This window comes from Thunnus thynnus, chromosome 7, assembly GCF_963924715.1.
Source record: "Thunnus thynnus chromosome 7, fThuThy2.1, whole genome shotgun sequence".
NCBI lineage: Eukaryota > Metazoa > Chordata > Actinopteri > Scombriformes > Scombridae > Thunnus > Thunnus thynnus.
This window is the reverse complement of record NC_089523.1, coordinates 18861112-18884853: the sequence shown is the minus strand read 5'-3', so window position 1 is coordinate 18884853 and position 23742 is coordinate 18861112. Positions and strand designations below refer to the sequence as shown.

Sequence of the window (23742 nt, the reverse complement as noted above, 5' to 3'; positions counted from 1 at the left end):
AGAGGAAACATATTGGAGAAAAGTTTGCACAATCTCATAACCTCTCCTTCCCCCTGCAAAAAGTCTTCTCTTTAAATTCCTCAGGGTTTTACCGGGCTACTATTCTGTCACCCCATTATATGAACATTATTGCTTTTATAAGAGTTAAACAGGACACTAGTTTTACAGAATCTTCCAACAATAAAGAGCTTTGCTATTACTTGCATGTTATGTATGTTTACAGATCTCTTTTATTAAGAAGAAACTTTACTCTGCTGCCACTGTAAATTTTGAGTCTGTAACTCTGATATTTTAAAATTATTTTACTAATTCCAGCACTCAATCTTTTAAAAATTTAATGCTGACAAATAAAAGAGTAAAATTAAACCATGTTTTTGTTTTTATAAAAGTCAAATGAAGATAATCCTCTGGGAATTGGCTGCAGGATTTTCTTTTATAATTCCCCCTTAGATTTTATTTTCTTACCACACTACCTGCATCTACATGGGCTTCTGTGCTTATAAATCATGGTTTCATTTAAAAACCTTTCATCAGATAAAGAGGATAATGATGGATAGTCTCTTTTGCATCTTGAATAATAATAATGAGAAAACCCCAGTATCAGTAGAAAGGTTTTAATAGTCAATACAAATAAGCTACAAAAGACTTGTGAATATTGAGTTGGCAGTTACAACTTTGCCACCACCTGCTGGTCATCTTAGAACATGACTTTTTGTCAGGAATATTTACACAGCGTTAACAAGGAACATAAATTATTTAAAAAAACAAAACAAAACTAAATACACAGGATCTTGAGCAATAAACAGCAAATGTGAAATTCCAAAAAGTCACCGGATGCTTAAAGGGTTGGGATAGTCAGTCCAGGTCTACATGATACCCTGAGGCTGTCCTTTTCCTGCAATCTTCTTGGAACACTCCAGCAGAGCGTTATGGATATCTTTGGCGCAGGAGATCTGAGACTTGATCATGCCAAGGTACTGGGCATAAGACATGGACTCTGTCTGCACTGTGTCTGGTTTGGTGGCTGTTGGAACCAGGTTGGGTGAATGTTTGGCACTGTCGATGCTCTGGGAGAGGCACTCGTATGCCAGCCGCTGCACAGAAGACAGAAAAAGATGAGTTTGTGTTTTCAGTTGTAAGTGTTGGTACAGTATGTGGCGTATTAGACTGTTCAGCTACATGTCCTTGAGGTTTCACCAATATCATTTTTCAAGAGAAAGTGAAAAACCCTCTAAATAACATTTAGACTACAGGACAGGAAAACTTAAAAAAACACTTAACTAAATTTCTACCTCACTGATTTTTTGGATTATCTTGATGTATTTGTCTCAGTAATTACACACATTTTTATATACATACTGTATCCTACAGTGTATACCTTTACATTTGTGTATATACTATCTTCTAGCAAGGCTCTATTCATCTGTGTTCACTACATTTATGACAAGCACACAGAATTAGGGTTGAAAATCAGTTTGTTTTCAGGTGGGTTGACAGTAGAGCTGCAATGATTCATTGATTAATCGATTAGTCGATTGAGAGAAAATTAATAATTGATAATTGAGGAATTGGGTAGGTCTTTTTTTTTTTTTTTTTTACAAAAATGACAAATATTTGATGTTTCAGGTTCTCAAATTTAAGAATTTGCTGCTTCTCTTGGTCTCACATTATAGTAAATTAAATATCTTTGGGTTTTGGACTGTTGGTTGGACAAAATAAGACATTTAATGACGTCGCGTTGGGCTGTAGGAAATTGTGATGGATATTTTTCACTGTTTTTTGGCGTTTTGTAGACCAAAAAAATAACTGGAAGATTAATCGATAATTTAAATAATCGTTAGTTGCAGCTACAGTTGACAGTTCCCTAAAATATGGTGACTCATTCACCACCTATTGAATGTTAAGGTACATTTATATTTAGCTCTTAGACACTTGAGCATTATTCATTTACCAAAATTAGCAGTATTACTGAGCACTTGAATTAATGAATTAAAGAGACAAGGTGACATAAATAAATAAGGGAACTTTCTTCTCAGCTGTGGAGATCACTGACTGCCAGAATCCAGTACAGGATCTGTCCCAGCTCAACAAACATACTTTTGATGATATGTGTGTACTTTGTGTATTTAAGTCTTACCAAACACAGCTCCAGTTGATCGCAAAGGGCATAAAACTCCTCCAGGCTTTTGTCAAAGCGCTGAACGGTGGCGTCGCTACTTTTGCTAAACCAAAAGAAACAAAAGACACATTCAAAAATTAGAAACAACTTTCTTTCAGGTCCATTGCTGTAAACGTTCCCCCCAATCAGGCTACTTACATGCCGTTGTCTATTGACGTATTGTGGGCCAAATTCAGAGATGCAATCTTCATCAAATTCTAAGATAAAGAAAAGGCTTTAAATTAAAGCATAATGTTCCAAATCTTTAATTTATCTCTCAAAATTAAGAACTTGGACTGTGAAATCGTTAGCACAGCAACTTTATCTATTGTGACATTTTAGGGCATTTTCGGTTTTAGCTTTTAGCTTGATGCGGGAACAATTACCTGCAGACTTTCTTTCAGCTGTGGAATAAGCATTTTAAATCTATGAACAGGATCAAAGTCTTGCTGTTGACTCAACTGCTGCTGCTGTTGTTGTTGTAATGTGGCAGACTGTTGTAATCCGGGCTGAGACATCGGCACACCGGGTTGCTGCTGTTGGGAAGCCATCTTGACCGGCTACAACTGCGTAATTTTTTTCCCCCCACCCGTATTCTGCAAAGACCCGCCCCTCCTCTGCCTCGGGTTGGCTCTGACTCTTGATATTCTTACCCTAACCCAATCATGTCACTCTTCATGCCTAAATTTAACCAACCAAACCAACGAAGGCAACGAGTACTAGCCAATCAGAGGCAGAGTAGGGCGGGTCTTCACGAAATGCGGGTGGGAAGCCGGAAGAAGAATAACATAGCCGGTTCTTCGTTTGCAAATTAAAAGCGCTTTTTGAACTACACAGATTTAAATTTTGCAGTATTTATTTCATTTCATTTCATTCTCTTCAATTTAAAATTTAAACCTGTATAAATCTCTTATCACCTGGAATATATTTTACATATTTATTGTAATTGTTATTCAGGATTATTTAATTTTGTGTATATGTTTAACTGTTATGCACCACAACACCACGGCAAATTTCCGTATGTGAAAACCTGCTTGGCAATAAACCTGGTTCTGATAACTGATAACCGATAACCATAACCGAATATCCGTAATAATAATAGTAATAATAATGTTATTTATATAATATGAGCAATAAATTAAAGGTGGTTCTCTACAGTGAATGCGTACTTTAAGTGTAAATATTTTAATTGTATAATCCGAATAAACTTTTACTCAAACTTTTAATTCAGGACTTCCACTGTTAATGAAGACTATTTGTTAATAATTAATTGTTTTTAAAAGTAATTTTGTTTGCCATAAAGTATTTAATTTGGTTTTATTTGATTTGTGATGAGTTAGCTGGCACCATTTAAATGAGAGTTGATCATCTGCGGTTTTGTCGGTGGGTACTTGAAAGCAGCAGCAGCGAAGAGGGAGGGAAACCCCGTAGTACAACACAACAGCGCCATTCGGTAACTGTTACTGCAACAGTATCCAAAATGGCAGGAGCTGATGGAGACGATTCTCTCTACCCTATCGCAGTTCTCATTGATGAACTGCGAAATGAGGATGTTCAGGTAATAAGATTATTTTTCTTTTGAATCGTCTTTTATGTTGTACGGTAGAAAATTGAGCCGCCTTTGGTGTATTTTCTAAGCCGGACGTCTGAGTGCTACCTAGCTAATGTTCCCGGTCAAGGCCTATCAGGAATTTTCTAACCGGGCGCACCCTGGCCAATCCAACTGGTTTGGTGTCATGAGTTACGATGCTAAATGTTAATCTGGAGTAGCCCTTGACATAATTCTAACTGTAATTTTAAGCTAATAAAATGAATTGGGTGAGACGAGCTAATCAGGTCATTGGTTTAGCCACTCGCGCTTTAACGTAGCATCGAGCAGTAAGCTTCGGCTAACGTTAAAGTTAGCAATGACAACAGCAGAACGTCCAAGGCCGCAGTGGGTTGAGCTCACTGTTATTAGCTTATGTATTCCCCATAAACTAATGTAAAACTAGCATTTATATTAAGCTGCTTTATTTCATCAGGATTTATAACGCTAGCTAGCGTAACTTCCCGTAATAATTGTCTAGTAGATTCGACTCGGCTTAGCAGGGTGTAATGATGCTTATTCATTCACACTGATTGTTAAGTTGCGTAAGCTTTATTATGAATGCTACTTTTTTTTTTCTTTAACTTTGACCATTTTGTTTACAGTTGCGACTGAACAGCATCAAGAAGCTGTCCACTATTGCTTTGGCCCTTGGTGTAGAGAGGACTCGCACTGAACTCCTTCCTTTCCTCACAGGTAATAAAGTCAGCCCTTTTTAGTCATTAAAGTCAGCTGACTTGTGACACAGCAGCTATATATTTTCACAAGGTTGTCGCATAATAAAAAGCTTTAAGTGTTGTACTTTTGACCAGTCCAAGTCGTTGCAATAACTGTTAGGCATGGTATAAAATCTTTCACCAGAATATATGCTTACAAGTGTTTCTGTATATGCAAGAATGTCAGTTAGAATAATGACGTCTCTTTCACCGTTTAGACACCATCTATGATGAAGATGAGGTGCTCTTGGCCTTGGCTGAGCAACTTGGCAATTTCACCATGTTGGTGGGAGGGCCAGAGTATGTCCACTGTCTCCTGGTGAGTTTTGTGGTATCTAAGTCCCTGGAGAGTTGATGTAAATATTTGTTTATTAAGCTATCACATTTTGCCCCGCCTTTAAGCAGTAATGGTGAGCCTGCCACCTTTGCAAAAACAATTTTCCTGGATAAATCCTGTTAAGTGAAATGACTATCACATCAATTGTTTATATCAAATACTGTGTTTAAGCACTGAAGGTAAAACCTAAAATTGTCACACTATCCACCAATTATACGTAAATTTTACATCTCCAAAAACTGCATCAAAATATCTTGGATGTGTGAATACATGAAGAATAAAGTATAACCCTATCCTCTCTTGATACACAGCCGCCTCTGGAGAGCCTAGCAACAGTGGAGGAGACTGTAGTCAGAGATAAAGCCGTGGAGTCTCTGCGGAAGATCTCTCAGGAGCACTCTCCAGTTGACCTGGAGGTCCATTTTGAGCCCTTGGTCAAGCGATTGGCCAGTGGTGACTGGTTCACTTCTCGCACATCTGCCTGTGGCCTCTTTAGCGTCTGTTATCCCCGTGTCTCCAGCACGGTCAAGGCTGAGATCCGCCAGTAAGTGACTTTTTCGCAAAATGAAGAAAGTTTTGAAAGTGCTCTTAGTCTATGCTCTAAGTATATGCAGTATTTATGACATTTAGGAATGTTTTTTTCCCCAAAAGTAATCCTACTGTGATTGAAATAAGCCTCAAATAAAGTTTGTCTCTGCAGTTAGTTTTGTGTCCCTAATAGAATTTATGTTTGTGGTTGTCTCCTATAGGCATTTCCGCACTTTGTGCTCAGATGACACTCCTATGGTGCGCCGTGCTGCAGCATCTAAACTGGGGGAGTTTGCCAAAGTCCTGGAGCTGGATTATGTAAAAAGTGACATCATTTCCCTCTTCACTGCTCTGGCCTCTGATGAGCAGGTACGCGCACTTGTCTTCCTCCATGTTAAACTAAACAGCTGTTGCACCCCACATCATCTTACCTTTCACCTATGTTCTACAGTCCCTTCTATTTTACTGTTAAACTCAGTGATGGCAAAACTGATCCCATTACCTCTCTACATCAGGACTCCGTGCGGCTGCTTGCAGTGGAAGCTTGTGTCAGCATTGCCACTCTGCTGCCTCAGGAGGACCTGGAGACCCTTGTGATGCCAACCCTGCGCCAGGCTGCAGAGGACAAGTCCTGGAGGGTTCGCTACATGGTGGCTGACAAGTTCTCTGAGGTAAGAGGCTTTCTTTTGTCCATTTATCTTCCTCCTTTCCTTACTGTAATCCTGACTAAATGTTAAATTAAAAATGACAATTCAGAATCAAGTTGTATTTAGAGCTGCCTCAAAGCTGTCCAGTTCTTAAGAACCATTAATCTTCAACGATATTGATGTCTGCACATTTCAAACAAAGGCTTAATGCCAAGACTCATTCATTTCCCTTCGCTCACAGAGTGGAAATGATATTGTGTGGGCACATTTTGCAAAACTGAATGACGCAGGAAAACATTATAAATGTTAGCACATCTGAGGGCAATGTGGTCTATTAAATATATTAAAGTGGGGGTTTTTTTTGATAGTTTATGTGTGAGTACTGCACCCCTTCAAGTTAACACAAGTGTATCTGCGATCTCAAGTCAAACTTCACATTAACAAATCTATTAATATTAAAGACATACTAGCAATCGAAGATTTTTATCAGATTTTTTGCCGGTCAAATTTACACACATGCTGCACATAGCCACATGATGGTCCATCCCAGGTCTGCTCAAGATGGGACAGATGGTGAGTTGGTTCAGCCCAAAATAACCTATATATAACATGGAGTTTACACGCCGGGATGTGTTCAGCTGTTGACATGCAGTTTACCTGGAACCTGATGATTTTACCCTTTTTAAAGTAAAGTCTGGCTTTAATGTTTTATTGAAAATCAACTGAGGTGTGGCTCTGCTGTTAATACTGCTGCTGTTTTTGTTTATATATTTAATTGAACCTCTTTCTCATTATCTGACACACTCACATGGATCCTGCTATGTGTTTCAATCTGTAGGGAAAAATAGGAAATAGTAAATTGAATTAACACAGTTGATATATATTATTAAACTAGATATGACCAAATACGTAGAGCAGAGTGAAAAAACTGTACAATCGTTGAGTGCTACAAATCACTATTAAAATGACATGAGAGTTGATATTTGCTATGTAAGTAAAGTGCTTTTTGATTATACTAAAAAGAAAAAAAGGTCATATTTAGGAAGTTAGAAAATATTATAGGTGAAAAACAGGATATGAAATTACTTTGTAGTACCCACCAGTGTTTAACTGTGCCACTGACAAATATTTTTATCAGTATTTTACTTTGAGTTGACTTCAGTGAACTTAAAAGTTCATCATGTAAATGTTTGTATGCTGTCTTAGAAAGAAAATCAGAATCGGCCAAAATAAGAATCAGCAGGTCAGACTTTAAAAAAAAAAAAAAAAAAAACAGAAATCAATATCAGCCAAGAAAATTGCAATCATTGCATCTCTAATCATTACCCTTTTTGAAGATCAATACCTAAATGAAAATAAATGCTTTGTAACACTATAAATATTGCCTAATTTCAACTCCTATTTAATGTTGAGCCAGGATCAGGCTGCAACAATTACTAACGGAGTTATGGTTTTGCTGTTGCATATGTGGCTTTTTGTTAAGATTATTGCTGAATGGAACACACTGACATTTTGACAAATGTGCTCATGTACTCACTCATAACTATTTCATAGATCAAGAAACACCAGGCAGATACCAGGCAGGCGTGTGAGAAACTAAACTAGAAATTACATTTGTCTTAATTAGGTGGAAATTGTGTGTAATGTAATTCTATGGTTTAGCAGTGACGTTTGAAACTACACTTGCAAACTAATGCAGCATATCATTTTGTATAACTTGCAAACAACAGATGAAGTTGTTTAAAGTTTTTTCATCTTTGACAGAGTTAGGCTTACTGATTCTTTGAATTGCTTTCAGTGTTTGTGCTCAGTGAGGCAAAACATGTCCCAGATCCATCACTTTAACAGGATCCAGAGATGAACTTGATAATAAAATCGTCATGTGACTATGGGTTTCACAAAAATAAGTGTGTTTTCTCAAATGTTTGTGCTTAAGTCTTAACTGAAGTGCAGCAATGAAACGTTTGGAATCTTTTCCACCCAAAAAAAGATAGTTAGATGGATAGATAGATGATAGTTTAATTAAGTCTTCTAATGCTCCTCCTTCAACCTGACAGACTGGAGCTGAAAATTGAGTGCATCTGACCTATTAAATTAATTCAGGAAAGGCTATTTTCTTTTTATTGCCAATCTTTGAACATTATTCTAATTAGGGCTGCAACAAATGATTATTTTCATTGAGTAATCTGTTGATTATTTTCTGGATTAATTGATTAGTTGTTTTGTTCAAAAAATGGTGAAAAATGTTGATCATTGATATTCAGTTTACTGTCATAGAGGACTCTGGACTAAAGAAACCATAACACATTCACATTTGAGAAGCTGGAATCAGAAAACTTGGAAATAAAATAATACAAATAATAAAAATTTCCTTTTTAAAAAATGACTCAAAACAATTAATGATTATCAAAATAGTTGCCAATTAATTTAATAGTTGGCAACTAATCAATTAATTGACTAATCGTTGCAGCTCTAATTTTACTGATGGTCAAATGCATGTTGTTTAAAATGCTTGTTGATGCTTCTCATCTCTTGCACCAATATACTGTATTCCCGTCCCTGGTCCTATTTTCGTTAAGCGGTCGCACACTACATTCTCTGTTTTTGGCTTTTTTTGTTGTTGTTCAGCCAAAAACAAACACTGGAGCTTTTCTTGCACATGCATCGAATGCATCTATGTAGTAGACCAACACGGACCCTCGACTGTAGTATGTATGGAACCACAGAAAGCATGAATTGGCCTTAAGTTGCAGAATATTTGAAATGCAAATAACTGGACAATTTCATTTATTTTTATCTCGGCATTTAGTGTTATAACAAGTAATATAATTCAAGACTTTATATTGACATTATAATGTATCCATGATGCTGCACAATTGCAGACAGTTAAGAAAAGTAGAACAACATATTTATATGACACAGTAACCCATTTAATGTTTGAGTAGAGCATCCTTAACTGGGTTTCTGTACTCCCAGTCCTTATCCAGGCTGTTGTAATACATTCAGGACTTTAGTGCGTGAAGCCATAACCAGGTTTGTTGAGTAATTGGGGTAATAGCAGAATGCTGTGCATGTAAGCATACTCATTGTTGTTAGCTGATTGCCCAAGTTGATGAAATGGCAGCTCCACCTTTGATAGTCAGAAAAGCTTCTCAGCAAACAGAATTCATATTTCTTATTAATCGCTGAAACCACCAGCTGCACACACATCCACCTTGACCACAATTTGTCAGCATTTCCTTCACTTCACTTTTACATCAGCTAAAATGTCATTTCAAATTGTAAGTCAAATAATTGGTAAAATCACCTGTGTTCATATCTTTTTATTACCCCCGTTTATTCTGTCTTGCTTACTTCCATTTCAGCAATATTTTTTATTCATTTATTATCTTTAAACAATATTAGATCCAATATAGGAGCCATTTTCTATATTTTTAATATCCAGTGTCTTTTTGTATTGATATTTTCTTCACTTGTGTGGATATTGAGAGAAGTTGTTTTCTCTCTGAATGTAGCTCCAGAAAGCAGTGGGTCCAGAGATCACCAAGAACGATCTGGTCCCGGCCTTCCAGAATCTCTTGAAGGACTGTGAAGCTGAGGTTCGTGCTGCAGCAGCCAACAAAGTCAAAGGTGAGTCCATGGGTACACATTCATTAGTAAAAGTATGAATGCCTGATGGAGACTTTGCTGAAAAATGTGAATTGCATAGGTTAAACTGAGCAATGCTTCAGCTTCTTGTCCAGACTGTTCCATATTTTACCGACTGTACTTTTTTCCTTCTTGTTAGAATTCTGTGAGAACCTCCCAGAGGACAATCGTGAGCAAATCATCATGACTCACATTCTGCCGTGCGTCAAGGTAAAAAAGAAAAAAAAAACTTCTCTGTCTGCCACTTTGTGGCATCTCTCTGGCGATTCACTTTTCAGTTGAACTTAAGACTCTTTGATTTGTTGTGTTATTAAGAGTGGAAAAAGACTAGAGGCATGTCTTTTTATAGTCTTACCCAAAGCATTTATGCAGACATGTGGTGGTGTGACATCCGCTTAAAGGAAACCTGGGTCTTATTTTTGTAGTTTTGGCCGTTATTCCTTTAAGTGATTACTTATTCACCAGCTCAACTGCTAATATCGTGCAATGCGTTGACAAATACAATAGGGCAAGCAACAGATGTAGTCCAAAGAATCACACACATTTTAAACAATCTGTCAATTTAATCAGAAAATCTGAACAGCCCATATGGATATGAAAGTGAAAACCCACTAATGTTTGCTGTAAAGTGCACATCGAGTTATTTTCTTCGCCCCAGAGTTGGTTTCAGTTCTTTAAGTGCTGCAGTGTGTGTTGGTCAGCCAGTATCATTTGTTACTGCTGGAGAAAGCTGCTTCGCTAACATTAGTCTTTGAGTGACGGTGTAGAAAGTTCACAATATACTCATTAAATCAAAAAATACTCACAACCGCTGCCTTTTTTTTCCTTTTTTTTTGAAGATGATCTAGCGTGCGCGCACTGTGGACTGTCTGGATGTTCTACTTCCCTTGTAGTTGACTTCTGCCTTTTGTCGTTCTGTCAACATTACATTATTAACTAACATTTAGAAAATCGATTTTTGACATTTGTTAATCAATCCAGAATCGTCCACATTGCAATGTTTCTTAGAATCAGTGCTGCTTTTTTTTTTTTCTCTCCCAACTCTGGTAAAACCAGGGTTTTCTTTACAAGCAGTGTTATTTTATAACCACTCGTGCTGCTTGCCCGACTGACTTTGTATTTCCCCAGATTTTTCCCATATCTTAACTCAGCTGGTGACTAGAATATATTAATTGATAGAATGATGATTAAAGCCATGGAAGAAAAGTATCCTTCAACAAAATCTTGGATGAAACGGCAAATTTTCTTGATTTCTAGTAAATGATGAAACATGTTAAAGTTGGCATCATTTACATCCTAACTAAAGAAGAGATGGTCTGATATAACCTGTAGAAACATCTACCTATAGATGCCCAAAACTCTTAACCGTAACCACAACCGGCTAGAAATGAATGTATGTTTTGTAGGGCTGTTAGAAAAGTCAGGGTGAGGCATTTGAGTCTGTCAGTGTTGTTCAGATTTTAAACAGCAGATGGCACTGTTGTTTTTGTTATATCAAACTGTAAGTTAAATTGTAGCGCCACCGATTAAAAATTATTATATCATTGCAAGTTGTGTTTTTTTTATTTTTATTTTTTTATATTCAATAATGGAGGCAGACCAGAGAAATTCCAGTTTGTAAAGGGAACAGATTAGTGTTGCAAAGGGCCATTCAGCTTATACTGACAACATATTGACAGTGGGAACAAAGTTATACAGGTAGTAATAAACTGACAGACCAATGTAGAGAGGTGTGGAAACAACAAATAGTACCAATCAAGACTTGTCTGGTACTGTATGACACTTAATATTTAGACATTGCATACGTTTCCCCATAGGCTCGGTAATGATTTGATTGTGCAGCATGTTGTTATGGATTAGGAGTAAAAAGTATGTTCTCAAAAGCGCTAAAAGTTTTAGCCCTCAATGAGTTTCTACTAAAACCTTCCATATGATACAGGAAGAACATAACAAGAAGAAAATAACAACAACAATAATAATAAATAATAACACACAATATTTGTTAATCCTGCATTATTTGGTATCAGTTATGTTTAATATGATCAGAGAATGGGGACAGGTAATATCCATTTTCAAAATTATGCCATTTTGTTCCTGTCTACATCATATTTGAAGGTTTCAAACTACAGTACTTGACTGCAATGACTGTTGTCTACACTAGTATTAAGCCCACTTTACTGTGTATTTACTCCCACATAGATTACAGCCCTCCTTCTCTGTAGTGTGTTGTGAATATGACCAACAGCAGTAGTCTAGATGTTTACTTGCGTACTTGCTTTCTTAACTATTTGTTTGTTCTAATCTCTCTGTCTCCTGTGTGTCCCGTCCCTGACCAGGAACTTGTTTCAGACACCAACCAGCATGTGAAGTCAGCCCTCGCCTCAGTCATTATGGGCCTTTCGACCATCCTGGGCAAGGACAACACAATAGAGCACTTACTGCCTCTTTTCCTGGCTCAGCTCAAGGACGAGGTAAAGGAAATGCACACTTGTGATTGCTGGACGCGATTTTGTTTCCCCATTTTCTACACTGCTGGCTTTGGATATCCTTATGGGGGTCTGTGTTTGATCAACTTCCTTTGGCCTTTAGTGATCAGCACGTCTGAGACAGGTTAAAGCCACTTAGCTGCACTCACCAGATATACCTAGCTGTCTCCTGACCTGGTAAGAGGATAATTCATGCAGTTTGCAGCCAGACTGAGACCTTACAATTAGAAGATTACATATTTGTGTCTAGAGCTGTTACAGTAATAAAATTGTAGATGCAGTGGGCTTTTATAATTGTAAGTGCAGTGGATTGTTGGAATCTGTGGCTCTGGGCTTTAGCTAAGGAATGTCCGTGTACTTTCTTTTAACGTAACAGGTTCATCTAGAGCGACAATGGCCCAGTCACATCTAAAGTCCAATGAATACATTTCCATGGAACTCATTTGCATATTGAGATTAGACATGAGTTTGGCAGGTTAGACACAAAGGAGTTTGGCAGGTTGGACACAAAGGTATATAAATGTTTTGGAAGGCTTGAAGCTGACAGTTCTGCCACTGCTCTCCTTAGTCCTATTTAAAGATGGCCCATTTTCCTCACAGCACAAAACAAGACCAGGAGTGTCTAATTTGATTACAGTCCAAACTGACAGCTTTGACTCACAAATTTCAATAATTCAAGACACAACTGTCTGAGGACAGTTTTGAATGAATGACATGTCTGAAGAACGTTCTCCATCTTACTCCCCTTAAGAGATGAATTATTGCAACTTGTTTCTGTACCTTATTTGGCTGCTAAGTTAACGAGCCTGGCAGATGGTGGCAAATTATTGTGCAGTTTTAGGTGTCGGGTTTTTGGAATATGCGGATGAAATTTTGTTTTAGCTCTTCCCATTGTTAATATCCTGTCTAGATAAGAACTAAAGCACATCTCCATTTAAGGCTCTTGGATATAAACCTGGGTTACATTATTCTGGACAACAGTACTTGATCTAATCTATTTTGTTTAGAGTGACTAAAGTAGCTTGGCTTGTCCAGAGCCAAGAAATTTGTACTTTGAGAGAGTAAAAAGCAGCACTACAATTGTCCAATACAAGGCTGAAAAAAAGTTTCTCTTTGCTTGACATTATAGCAGATTTATGGTAAAAATGTGTCTAATATTTGGAGGCTTACTTGTAATATCTAATAAAGATGTGCTGCCATTAGCTTAACTTATTCATTTCAATGATCCTCCTTTCATAGTGCCCTGAGGTGCGTCTCAACATCATTTCCAACCTAGACTGTGTGAATGAGGTGATTGGCATCCGTCAGCTCTCCCAGTCTCTGCTGCCGGCCATTGTGGAGCTAGCAGAGGACGCAAAGTGGAGGGTCCGCCTAGCCATCATAGAGTACATGCCCCTGTTGGCAGGCCAGCTGGTGAGTCTCTGAAAACCAATATAAAATATGTTTTAAAGGTCTTCCTAATTAGTACCATGCATTGAAGCAGAATATATATATATATATATATATATATAGCAATGTGCAGACAACCATACTTTATCAGGCCTAATTTTACTGTAGGCGTCCAGGAAATTGCTCTAACTACGTTGTGTCCTTGTTCCCTCAGGGAGTGGAATTCTTCGACGAGAAGCTCAACACTCTTTGTATGGCCTGGCTTATTGACCATGGTAAGGACTCTCATGGGTTAAAATTTTCCGAGTAGTTACATCAGACATCAGCAGATATAATAGACTATGTGTACTGTGTAAAAAAAAAAAAAAAAAAAAAAGCCACTAAATGGCATGAAATTAATTCCCAAACCACCTTTCTGGGAAAAAACTCTCAAATCCTTACTGCTTCATCCTGTGTCACCATTATAATGCAGTAGCCCTTTTTCTGAATATCATCACACACAAATCCGGGTATATCTGCTTATTTTTCATTATACACTTCAGCAAGGTTGCATTAATTGTCTCTACTATTGTATCTGACTTATTAATTTTCCATATCCCAGAGCATCATTGCTCTCACTCACCGACAAGTCTGCAGACAGTTCTCCTCCTCTGATACTGTATCATTAACAGGACAAAGAGAGGCTCGAGTAGAAGGGGAGGAATTGATGAGCATATGGGGTGGTGGTGAGAAAATTAAGAACTAAGGGAGGGACGAGACATGGCAATTCGCAGATCTCTGCCAACATATAAATGTTAGTAAAAAGGCTGTGAATAAGAACCTTCCTTCTCTCTAGTTCCATGCACAGTACACTGTAGCTGTGAGGAGGGAAAAATCTGTGTCACTAGACACCATAGTATAAATTAACTGACCTCTCGTGCTGTTAAACTTTCTGTATGTTTACCTCAAGCTACTTAATTTAACATTGTTTCTTGCAGTGAAATTTATATTGATATAATGGAGTTAAAACTCACTATTGTAGGGGGGAATCTCACAATTCAATTCTGATTCTATGGTGTCTGATTTTGATTCAAAACCGATTCTCGGTTGAATGAATAGAAAGGGAGCACAATTTTCAGTCTCTTACTTCAATATACTGTTTGCCAAACCATTCACTGGTGTCCTTATTCCACTGAAATACATTATGAAACATAAGTGGCAATTAAGATAAATGGTCCGCAGCCCTTTTATTTAAAAAAAGTTCATTGCAGTAATTAATGGATTAATTAATTTGAAAGCATCTTACAGTCTCCTGCCTGTATGAGAATAACAAAATGAGGGGGAGGAGTGCTACGCTTTGTTAACATAATCAGACCTGCCAACCTGTATGTATTTTGACATCAAAGTACGCTGGTATGATTTGTCACTCTAAACTACACAAAACCTGGTGACGCCTGTTAGTTCAATTCATAAATCTATGGATCAATCATGCACATGCAGTACTCAAGTCTAACAGCAACAGGCAGCAGCTTGTAGCCTGCTGAAAAGCAACAGAAGAAGAAGAAGGGTTCCACCAATCATAGCACCGGATTCAGTGGCGATATGGTCCATATATCCATGATATAGTCATGATTGACAAATACATAATGACATTACAAGAGACTGCAAATTGAAAGCAACATGTCACTGATTTTAAACCTCTCGATCCCCCTTCTCACTCCAGCTGGCTTTTTCCTCAACTGAGGACGCTACTTTTAACTCCTTTGTAAACATAAACGGACTGGGGTGGATGGGGAAAGTTTGAATTGTGTTTAGTTAACGCAGAGCTTCCAACTTTGGGAAAATATTTTATGTTAATGTCGGCCTAACGTTACGTAATTTGCTTGCTAGCTTGCTTGTTCATCGGGCATTTAAGGTGGCAAAGTAACGTTAGGATATATTGTTCGTATGTCGTAGGTTGTAAAATGTGACTTTTTCATAGTGTATATTCATAATTATTGTTGCAGCCAAACCCGTAACCGTAATATGAGGAGCAGAGGCACGATGGAAAAAAAAGGGTTAAATAACAAAACGAAAAAATGTAAAAGGCAGAATGGGCCTGTGGCCTGCTAGGTGTGTGTGTGTGTGTGTGTGTGTTTGTGTGTTGGCACTGTAGTCTATAACTTTGCCTACTCCAGGAAAATTTCAAGGAAACACCCCCTCACTGCAAATTAAGCACAATATTTAAGGAGGGATGTGATGACTTCTACAGTTTCAACAGCAATGTTCATATTCAGCCTGTATTATCATTAGGTCATCATACCATTGAGTTATAGCCTTCCTGTAATGAGAACTGTTGTATTAACCAGCTCTAAAATATTTAATCGTAGGCACAAAATAGTCTTTTTAGGCTGGTTTGGGATTTACAGCTATACTGTCATCTTTTCAAATTAGCTGAAAATCATATTGTCAAAAATCAAATTGGCGTAAAGTTTGATTATTGTGGAGGTGTAAACAATATAATTATATAAATGCAGCAGTAGTTGTAGGTTAGTGTGTAGCCTGAGTGAAATTGTGTTCCTTGGTAATCTGTGTTTAGACAGGTGAAAGACAAATGGACAGACAGACATAAATGACCAACTAACAGTAGTGGCATCTGCACATATTTTTGTAAAAAATCTGTCATTGGTATCAAGAATTTTCATATCTGTGCATCCCTCACATTTTTGTCTTGTTTGACTGCTGCATGTGTGCACTTCATGTACACATGTCATGTGTATGTTTGCACATTATGTACAATAATTCATTGTGCGAATAGCAGTGATTTGCATCTGATGCATCTAGGTCGCGGAAGTGGTACTCAAAAAATTCGTCCAGGGTTGGCAGGTCTGCATTATGTCTCCAGCAGTGGAGAGCAGCGTCTCTGCTGCACCGTTAGCTCAGGGGAAAGACATCGCTGTACAACACGCTGAGCGTGTGCAGAGTTTCTGAGGTGAAACAAACCAACTCTGAGGTCAAGAAAATAACTCTGTGCTCAGTCTGAGTTGTTTAATGCTGCAATGTGTTAATGTTAATCTCTGAGTGTCATAAAAAGTTCACAATATACGTCACGTTTGTCTCACAAAGGTAATTATTTAGTAATTAAATCTAAACATGGTTGCAACCGCTGCCTTTTTTGAAGATGAACTACAAGATAACTCTAGCGAGTGCACGCTGTGGACTGTCTGGGTTCTTCACTGCCCTCGCAGTTGACTTCCGCCTTTTTTGTTTCATCATCATCACGTCATTAACATTTCGAAAATCGATTTTTGACATTTGTGAATCAATGTAGAAACGTCCATTTCTGCATCGCAATCCATGCAAGCATCGATCCCACCCCCACAAAGTTGGGTTACTGTGGGGAAGCGTATATCTGAACTGCTTTACCCTGGGCCTTTGTGCCCGGGGCTCATCTCCCTATCTAGCAGATCAGAGTGACTTGAGAGACAATCATCCATATTCAAATGCTGGAAGAGTTGTATAAGCAAAGAGCTACACAACACACCCTGCTCTATTTTATAACCAAGAACGTTGTCTTATGCATAAATTTTTTCCTCAGAGTATATAGTGCTCTCTTCATTGAGTTTTCCAATTAGAGAGACGCGCGCTATTGAGGACAAAGGGCCAGCTGGGTTACATCATTGGAATGTTGCTGGTGTGAGTTTCTCTACGTGTGTGTGTGGCTGTGGCTGGGGTTAGGGCTGTGCCACCCTTACATAAGCCCTTCAAAGAAAGACAGGACTACAGAAATCAGCCCCTGAATCTTTGCCTCACTGACACTATTGCAAAGAACTCCTCTTCTATCATTATAACACATTCACCATACTGATTTGATTTGAAAATTTTCACAGTATATTCAACCAGGATATTAAGTAAAAATATTTTCTAATCTTAAGATATAGTGTACTGCCACTGTGAGATTCTATTGAATGTTTTTTCAAACTGTATCATCCAGTGTACAAATATATTCTGCGCTTAATTTTTATTAAGGCAGCAGTCATATAGTCTACATAGGTTTTATTTCGGACATCCTGGCATTTCACAATTGCAGACTTGCCAACCTGTACGCATTTTGCGTAGCAGGTACGTATCTTGACGTCAAAGTACGCTGGTACAACTTATCACTCTAAACTACGCAAAAAGCTGGTGACGCCTTTAAGTTCAATTGTGCACATGCAGTACTCGAGTCTAACAGCAAGAGGCAGCAGTGTCTAGCCTGCTGAAAAGAAGAAGAGTTCAACCAATCACAGCACTGGATTCATTCCCCCCAGGTTGTTAAACGTGAAATTTCATAGTACTGTATTCATAATTATTATTGCAGCCAAACCCATAACCGTAATGAAAGGAGCAGATCATGACATGATGATTAAAAAGCGAGTGCATGTGTTTCAGAAATAACATCACGTAGAAAGTTACCGGGGTGTGTGTGTATGTTGGCACTGTAGTCTATAACTTTTCCTACTCTAGGAAAATTTCAAGCAAAGGAAACACCCCCCTCCCTCGCAAATTAAGTCCAACATGTGAGGAGGGATGTGATTGCTTTTACGATTTCAACAGCCATGTTCATATTCAGCCTGTATTGTTATTAAGTCATCATACCATTGAGTAATAGCCTACCTATAATGACCACGATTGTATTAACCAGCTCTAAAATATTTATTTCTCCATGGCCACGAAATGGTCTGTTTAGGCTGGTTAGGGTTTTACAGCTACATTGTCATCAAATCATACATTCAGACATCAAATTGGCTTAAAGTTTGATTATTGTGGAGGTATAAACAATAGAAACTATATAAATGCAGCAGTAGTGGTAGGTCAGTGTGTAGTCTATGTGAAATTGTGTTGTAAGCTATGTTCAGGCAGATGAAAGATAAATGGACAACTAAATAAATGACCAACTAGCAGTACTGTCCTCTGCAAATATTTTTCAAAACAGGCTGCTATTGGTATCAAGAATTTTCATATCAGTGCATCGCTCACGTTTTTGTCTGTTTGGTACATGTAGGCAAATGAACTGTAATACGTATGTATGCAAATTATGTACAATAATTCATTGTACAAACAGCAGTCGTTTGCATCTGACGCATCTAGGATGCTGAAGTGGTACTCAAAACATTCGTCCAGGGTTGGTACATCTGCAATTGACAAATGCTACATTTTGTCTACAGAGAATTATCACTTGGCTGTGCAGATCAGCTTTACAGACCTTTTTATAGCGAGGTTCAGCTCACTGTTTAGTTTTCTAGCCCGCAAATTTACTGTTTTGGTTTACTTTCACCACTCTCATAATGTCTTCAGCTGCAGCAGCACCCAGCACAGTATAGCAGTACACTACCTGCCCAGCACCAAATAGCAAACAGTTAGTAACCAGCTGGTGAAAATAGCCAAGCTTTGAGTTGGTAGAGACAAAAATGGAACTAAAAGAGTGAATGTTGACTAGGTGGCCACAAACAAGACTCAAAATGAATGATGTTGCCCCGCAACTGCTGGATGAGAAAATAATTAGCAACTGTTGGCTAACAAGTTTGCCATATCAGCTTAAAAGGTGATATGTTATTGTTGTGTTCACAGCCCCTAAAGGGCCAAAACAAAAAAAAAAAAGTTTTATGCTTAAACATTACTGAAACTTATTAACTTCTGTAGCACACACTTGAATTGAAGCAGCAGGTTTCTATGGGGAAGAAAAAAACATGAATTATTTGAAGTGTATTAGAAAAGCTTAAACCTCCTGTAAGCAGTTTCATTAGGTCAATGTTGTCTGTTCAATAAAAATAAAATGATACGTTCTTGATTGCCAATTTGTTGGATTCCCTTGCAGTTCACATGTGTCCCAAATTAATTAATGTCACTGTTGCTTTCTAGTGTATGCCATCCGTGAGGCAGCTACCTGTAACCTCATGAAGCTGGTGGAGAAGTTCGGAGCCGAGTGGGCTCAGAACACCATCGTGCCCAAAGTGCTGGGCATGGCCAATGACCCCAATTACCTGCACAGGATGACCACTCTATTCTGCATCAACGTGAGTCAATGCCATCAGCTCCCAAAATCCTGCTCTCATGTTTAGATCCTTGGAGTAACTTTGAAGGATGTAACAACCCATTAATGAGACCCATTTTTCCCCCAATACCATTCACCAGCTTTTGTCTAAATCTACATGAGTTCCCTTTTTCACCACATTCATATATTATCTGTAAATGTAACTGACTTGTCATCCTTGGTGACCACCTCCGTTGTGTGTCTTAGGCTTTGTCAGAGGCTTGTGGCCAGGACATCACCACTAAGCAGATGCTACCAGTGGTCCTCAAGATGTCCAATGACCAGGTGGCCAACGTACGCTTCAATGTGGCTAAGTCCCTTCAGAAGATCGGCCCCGTCCTCGACAGCAAGTACGTTCAACATCAGATGCTTCTCTCCACAGTGATGTGGAGATGTGCTGCTGTGTAGAAATCAGACCCGCTTTAAAAATTTGTTTAATAATTTCCCTCCTCTGTGTTTGTCCCCAGTGCCCTTCAAACAGAAGTGAAGCCAGTGCTGGAGAAACTGGCCACAGACACAGACATGGATGTCAAGTACTTTGCCCAGGAGGCTATCAGTGGTGAGCATTTCTCTTCTTTTTTCCAGTGTGTACAAGCTTAGTATGCTATGTATCTTCAAAACTGATCGCTCTCTCCTCTCTACACAGTTCTGGCCCTGGCATAACCAACCCAACACGGCTAAACCAGACAACCACCCGAAACAACACCGCAACACTTTTACAAGATATTTATTGATGTTCAGGAACAACTGGTAAATGTATAGAGAAAGCTGTTAACAATTGTTTTATCCTTTTTTTTTTTTTTTTCTTTTCTCTGTTTTTTTTCTTTTTTTTTTCCTTTTTTTTTGACTGTACAATGGTAGTCCGTGTCCAGGCATAGCACAGGCTTCTTTGTTAACCTTCCGCTTTGCTGTAAATGGGTGCTTTAACAAAGGCAAAATGTGATGAAATTGCATTAAGTGGTGCATGCTGACTAATGTGCTACTGTACTAGCTAGGCATCGCTAATCACAACCCCTCTCACATTCCTCCCTTTTTACATCCTTGGCCACTGTTGTACTTTAGCCACAGTCATCACAGCATACCACATGTCTATGTTCGCTACTCAGTGCCCAGCGCCGTGCTAGCTCTCTGCACTTTTCTCCCAGTGCTAGACTTAAACTTTGAGCAGCAGATGGTGCAACAAGCTGTTTATTTTGCTGAGCTTCCTCTCGAATCAGCCCTTTGATCGCTCTCTTTTCCCAGAGACTGATGTGGCTATCCAGAGAAGTGATTGAAAGGTCTGTGCGGGTCTATAAGGCAGTCTCTCTTTTTGCACCAGACCAAACCTGTTGTGTCTCTTAAATGCTTCACAGGGTTTTTCTGTACAACGAAATAATGGGGGTGTCCATTACTGCATGTAATCTGATGAACTCTCTCATTGATTGCATGTACTAATCAATCTCAAATAGTGTCCTTTCCCAACTCCATCTACCAGACTAACCTTTCCCTCTACACAGTTTGTTCTCTGCAGCAACACAGATTGAATTGGTCAAACAAATGAATTACCTCGACCCAAAGTAATAGGGACCAGCTCAGTCGTAAAGTGTTGCTTATAATTATCCCTACTCCAAATCCTCGGTGATTTTGTTGATGTACAAGGGTGGGAAAAGTAGTGTGTCAGTTGCGATTTTATTCTGCAGTATGCTCTCGGCATTGCTCTTAATTTTTGTGCCAATGACTTTGATCAGCGGTGGTGTTTTCTTTTAGTATGCCTGGGTAAACAGTTTTCACCTGTCCTGTTCTGTAAAGAGACGTTCTTTTCTGTAAGGGACACTTTTCCTTGGACGTTTAATGGGATGGTAAAACTAAATTGACTACAGCTATCAGGTTCGTTGGATTTATGAAACCGCGGCACTCCTTGTGTCCTCGAGCCACCTAGTTTCCCCATAAGTCTATGCTAAGTCCTCCACTGTGTATGAGATTTAGAAGCATAAGGTCAGTGTACGATGCTTGCTAGTGGATCCATACACGATGGAGAACAAGTGCATGCTTTCAAAGAAAGTGGGATGGGGGACATCGAGCATGTGTATGTAAGACTGCATAATGTTTTATTATGGGGTGGGAGCTGGGATGGTTATGGGCGGGTTGAATAAATGTATCGTCTGTGTTGAAAAAAGAAACTTTTGTCTTTCCCTGAACTACTCCCGCTGTTCCCTCCTTCCCCCTCCCCTCTCATTTTGTTCTCTTGAATAAACCTTGATTGTTGATTGTCCTGTATCACGAAGTCTGTGCTTTTATTTTTATTTTGAAATCTCTTCACAATTGGGATGCTGTACTACTGTATCTTGATCTGAATAAAGTAACACAAAGGAACCAGTGTAGCCTTCTTTTATAACTAGTTACAGCTTCAGTACATCAAGACCTCTTGGCACTGTAATTGCCAATTTCTTACTGCATGATGATAAGCAACAGGAAATGATATCAAAACAACTGCTTTGTTTTATTAGCAGTTAAAATGATTTGACATGAGAGATATCAAACACAACACAAAGTGCAATTTATATCCAATTGATGTAAAAAAAATTAAAGATTCCAACCAGCTAACATAAAAATCCCTTAACATTAGTAAAATCACTCCAAGTCAAACATAAATATATATACTCATGCAGTTGCATAATTGCAAGTTTCCCATGAGTCATACTTTTTCCTACCTAGATTACTGTAAATAGCTGTTTTGACAGTTTTACAGTTGAAATCATTGAAACAGCAGTTAAAATGAAAGTGCTGGAAGAAATTTGTGTAAACACTGAGTCTCATTGAAGTATTAGTTAAGTAAAAGTACTGATAGAGTTGAACTCCTTGAAATGGAAGTGCAGTAACTGAAAGCAGATGAGCTCTGTTAAAGGATACAAGATGAAAGCAGTTGAAATATCAACTGAAGCGCTTAAAGCAGTTGAAGAATGGGAACAGCAGTAGAAATATAATTTAAAAAGTAAGAAGAAATTAGTTGAAAGATGAAAACAGTTGAAATGTGTTTACTATAACAACTGAAAGCAGTTGAATTGTCATTTGAAGGGTAAGAGATGAAAGTTGATATGTAAGGCTGAAGAGTTGGAAACAGTTTGGTGAAAGATGAAAACAGTTGCAATGTCAGTTGTAACAACCAAGATGTAGCGACTGAAAGCAGTTGAAGTGTCATTTGAAGAGTGAGAGATGAAAACAGTTGAAATGTCAATTGTAGGCTGAAATTACGTGTAAGGCTGAAAGCAGTTGAATTGTTACCTGCGTAAAATATGAAAACAGTTGAAATGTCATTTTTTGTCTCACAACTGAAAGCAGTTGAACTGTGAGTTGATAAGATAAATGCAATTGCAGGCATAATTTTTGACATTTGCCTTGCTGCTGCATGATTAAAATATTCACTGCTGTCACGTCATGTCAGTATCTGGTATGTGGTCAGGTCTGTCAGCACATTTGGACACTGCTCAAGCTTTATCAAGCTGCATAGTGATGGAGTGGATCACAATTTTGAAGTACTGTCAAAATTCTGGTTTGGCCTTGGTTCTGGACTCTGTTGTTGTAGGATTTAACATTGTTGTTCTGGTGCCATTCCTGTGTAGCTTTTAATCTATGTTTGGGATTGGTTACTTACTGGAAAATACATTTCTTAAGCGGCAGTTCTCCTACAGACTACTGCATTTATTTCCTCCTCAACCTTCGCCAGCCTTTCAGGGACTGCTGCAGAGAAGCCACAGCATGACACTGCGACCCCCAGGCTTCACGGAGGGGGTGATGTGTTTCTGGTTGTGTGCTTTTGGCAAACAGTGTTCAGTGCAATGGCAGAAACACTGGAATATACACTTTGTTGAGTACATACAAAAAACAAACAACATCCACTATAATTCACTGATGTAATGAACTCCTTGGATATTCTTTGCGGGCTTTGTAACAATCTTTATACGCTTTTTAAGTATATTTTCTCAGCCTGTAAAGGACTCCAAATAAATGTGGGATTCATTTCACATGTTCCTCATCTCATATTTGGTCAGCTCTGACCTGGTAGGCAGCTGCTGTGTAGATGAAAGTGCAGGTCCTCCGGGCTGTTTTGGCCACAGGGAACCATGTAGAGCAAGGCGGGATCTGCAGCTGACCCCTAGCGTCACCCTGACACCTGCCCTCACCCTGACTACTGCTGGGGAGAGTAAAAGTTTTTTCACACATGAAAAAATGTTTTC

The 23742-nt window shown here is 38.5% G+C and overlaps 2 protein-coding genes across 2 annotated transcripts; one reads left to right on the top strand and one right to left on the bottom strand.

Moving 5' to 3' along the window:
• Window positions 1–598: 598 nt before the first annotated feature.
• med29 (mediator complex subunit 29) lies at window positions 599–2739 on the bottom strand. The gene is made up of 4 exons (XM_067594732.1): window positions 2545–2739; window positions 2318–2376; window positions 2138–2222; window positions 599–1094 (listed from the first exon to the last, which is right to left on the bottom strand). The coding sequence occupies exons 1-4, from the start codon at window positions 2707–2709 to the stop codon at window positions 867–869; spliced, it is 537 nt and encodes a 178-aa protein (XP_067450833.1). The 5' UTR covers window positions 2710–2739; the 3' UTR covers window positions 599–866.
• Window positions 2740–3565: 826 nt separating this feature from the next.
• Window positions 3566–21784, top strand: ppp2r1bb (protein phosphatase 2, regulatory subunit A, beta b). The gene is made up of 15 exons (XM_067594729.1): window positions 3566–3716; window positions 4352–4442; window positions 4681–4781; window positions 5111–5343; window positions 5549–5696; window positions 5843–5998; window positions 9490–9604; window positions 9762–9832; window positions 11959–12093; window positions 13348–13521; window positions 13712–13772; window positions 19357–19511; window positions 19736–19878; window positions 19996–20087; window positions 20175–21784. The coding sequence occupies exons 1-15, from the start codon at window positions 3639–3641 to the stop codon at window positions 20189–20191; spliced, it is 1770 nt and encodes a 589-aa protein (XP_067450830.1). The 5' UTR covers window positions 3566–3638; the 3' UTR covers window positions 20192–21784.
• Window positions 21785–23742: the final 1958 nt, after the last annotated feature.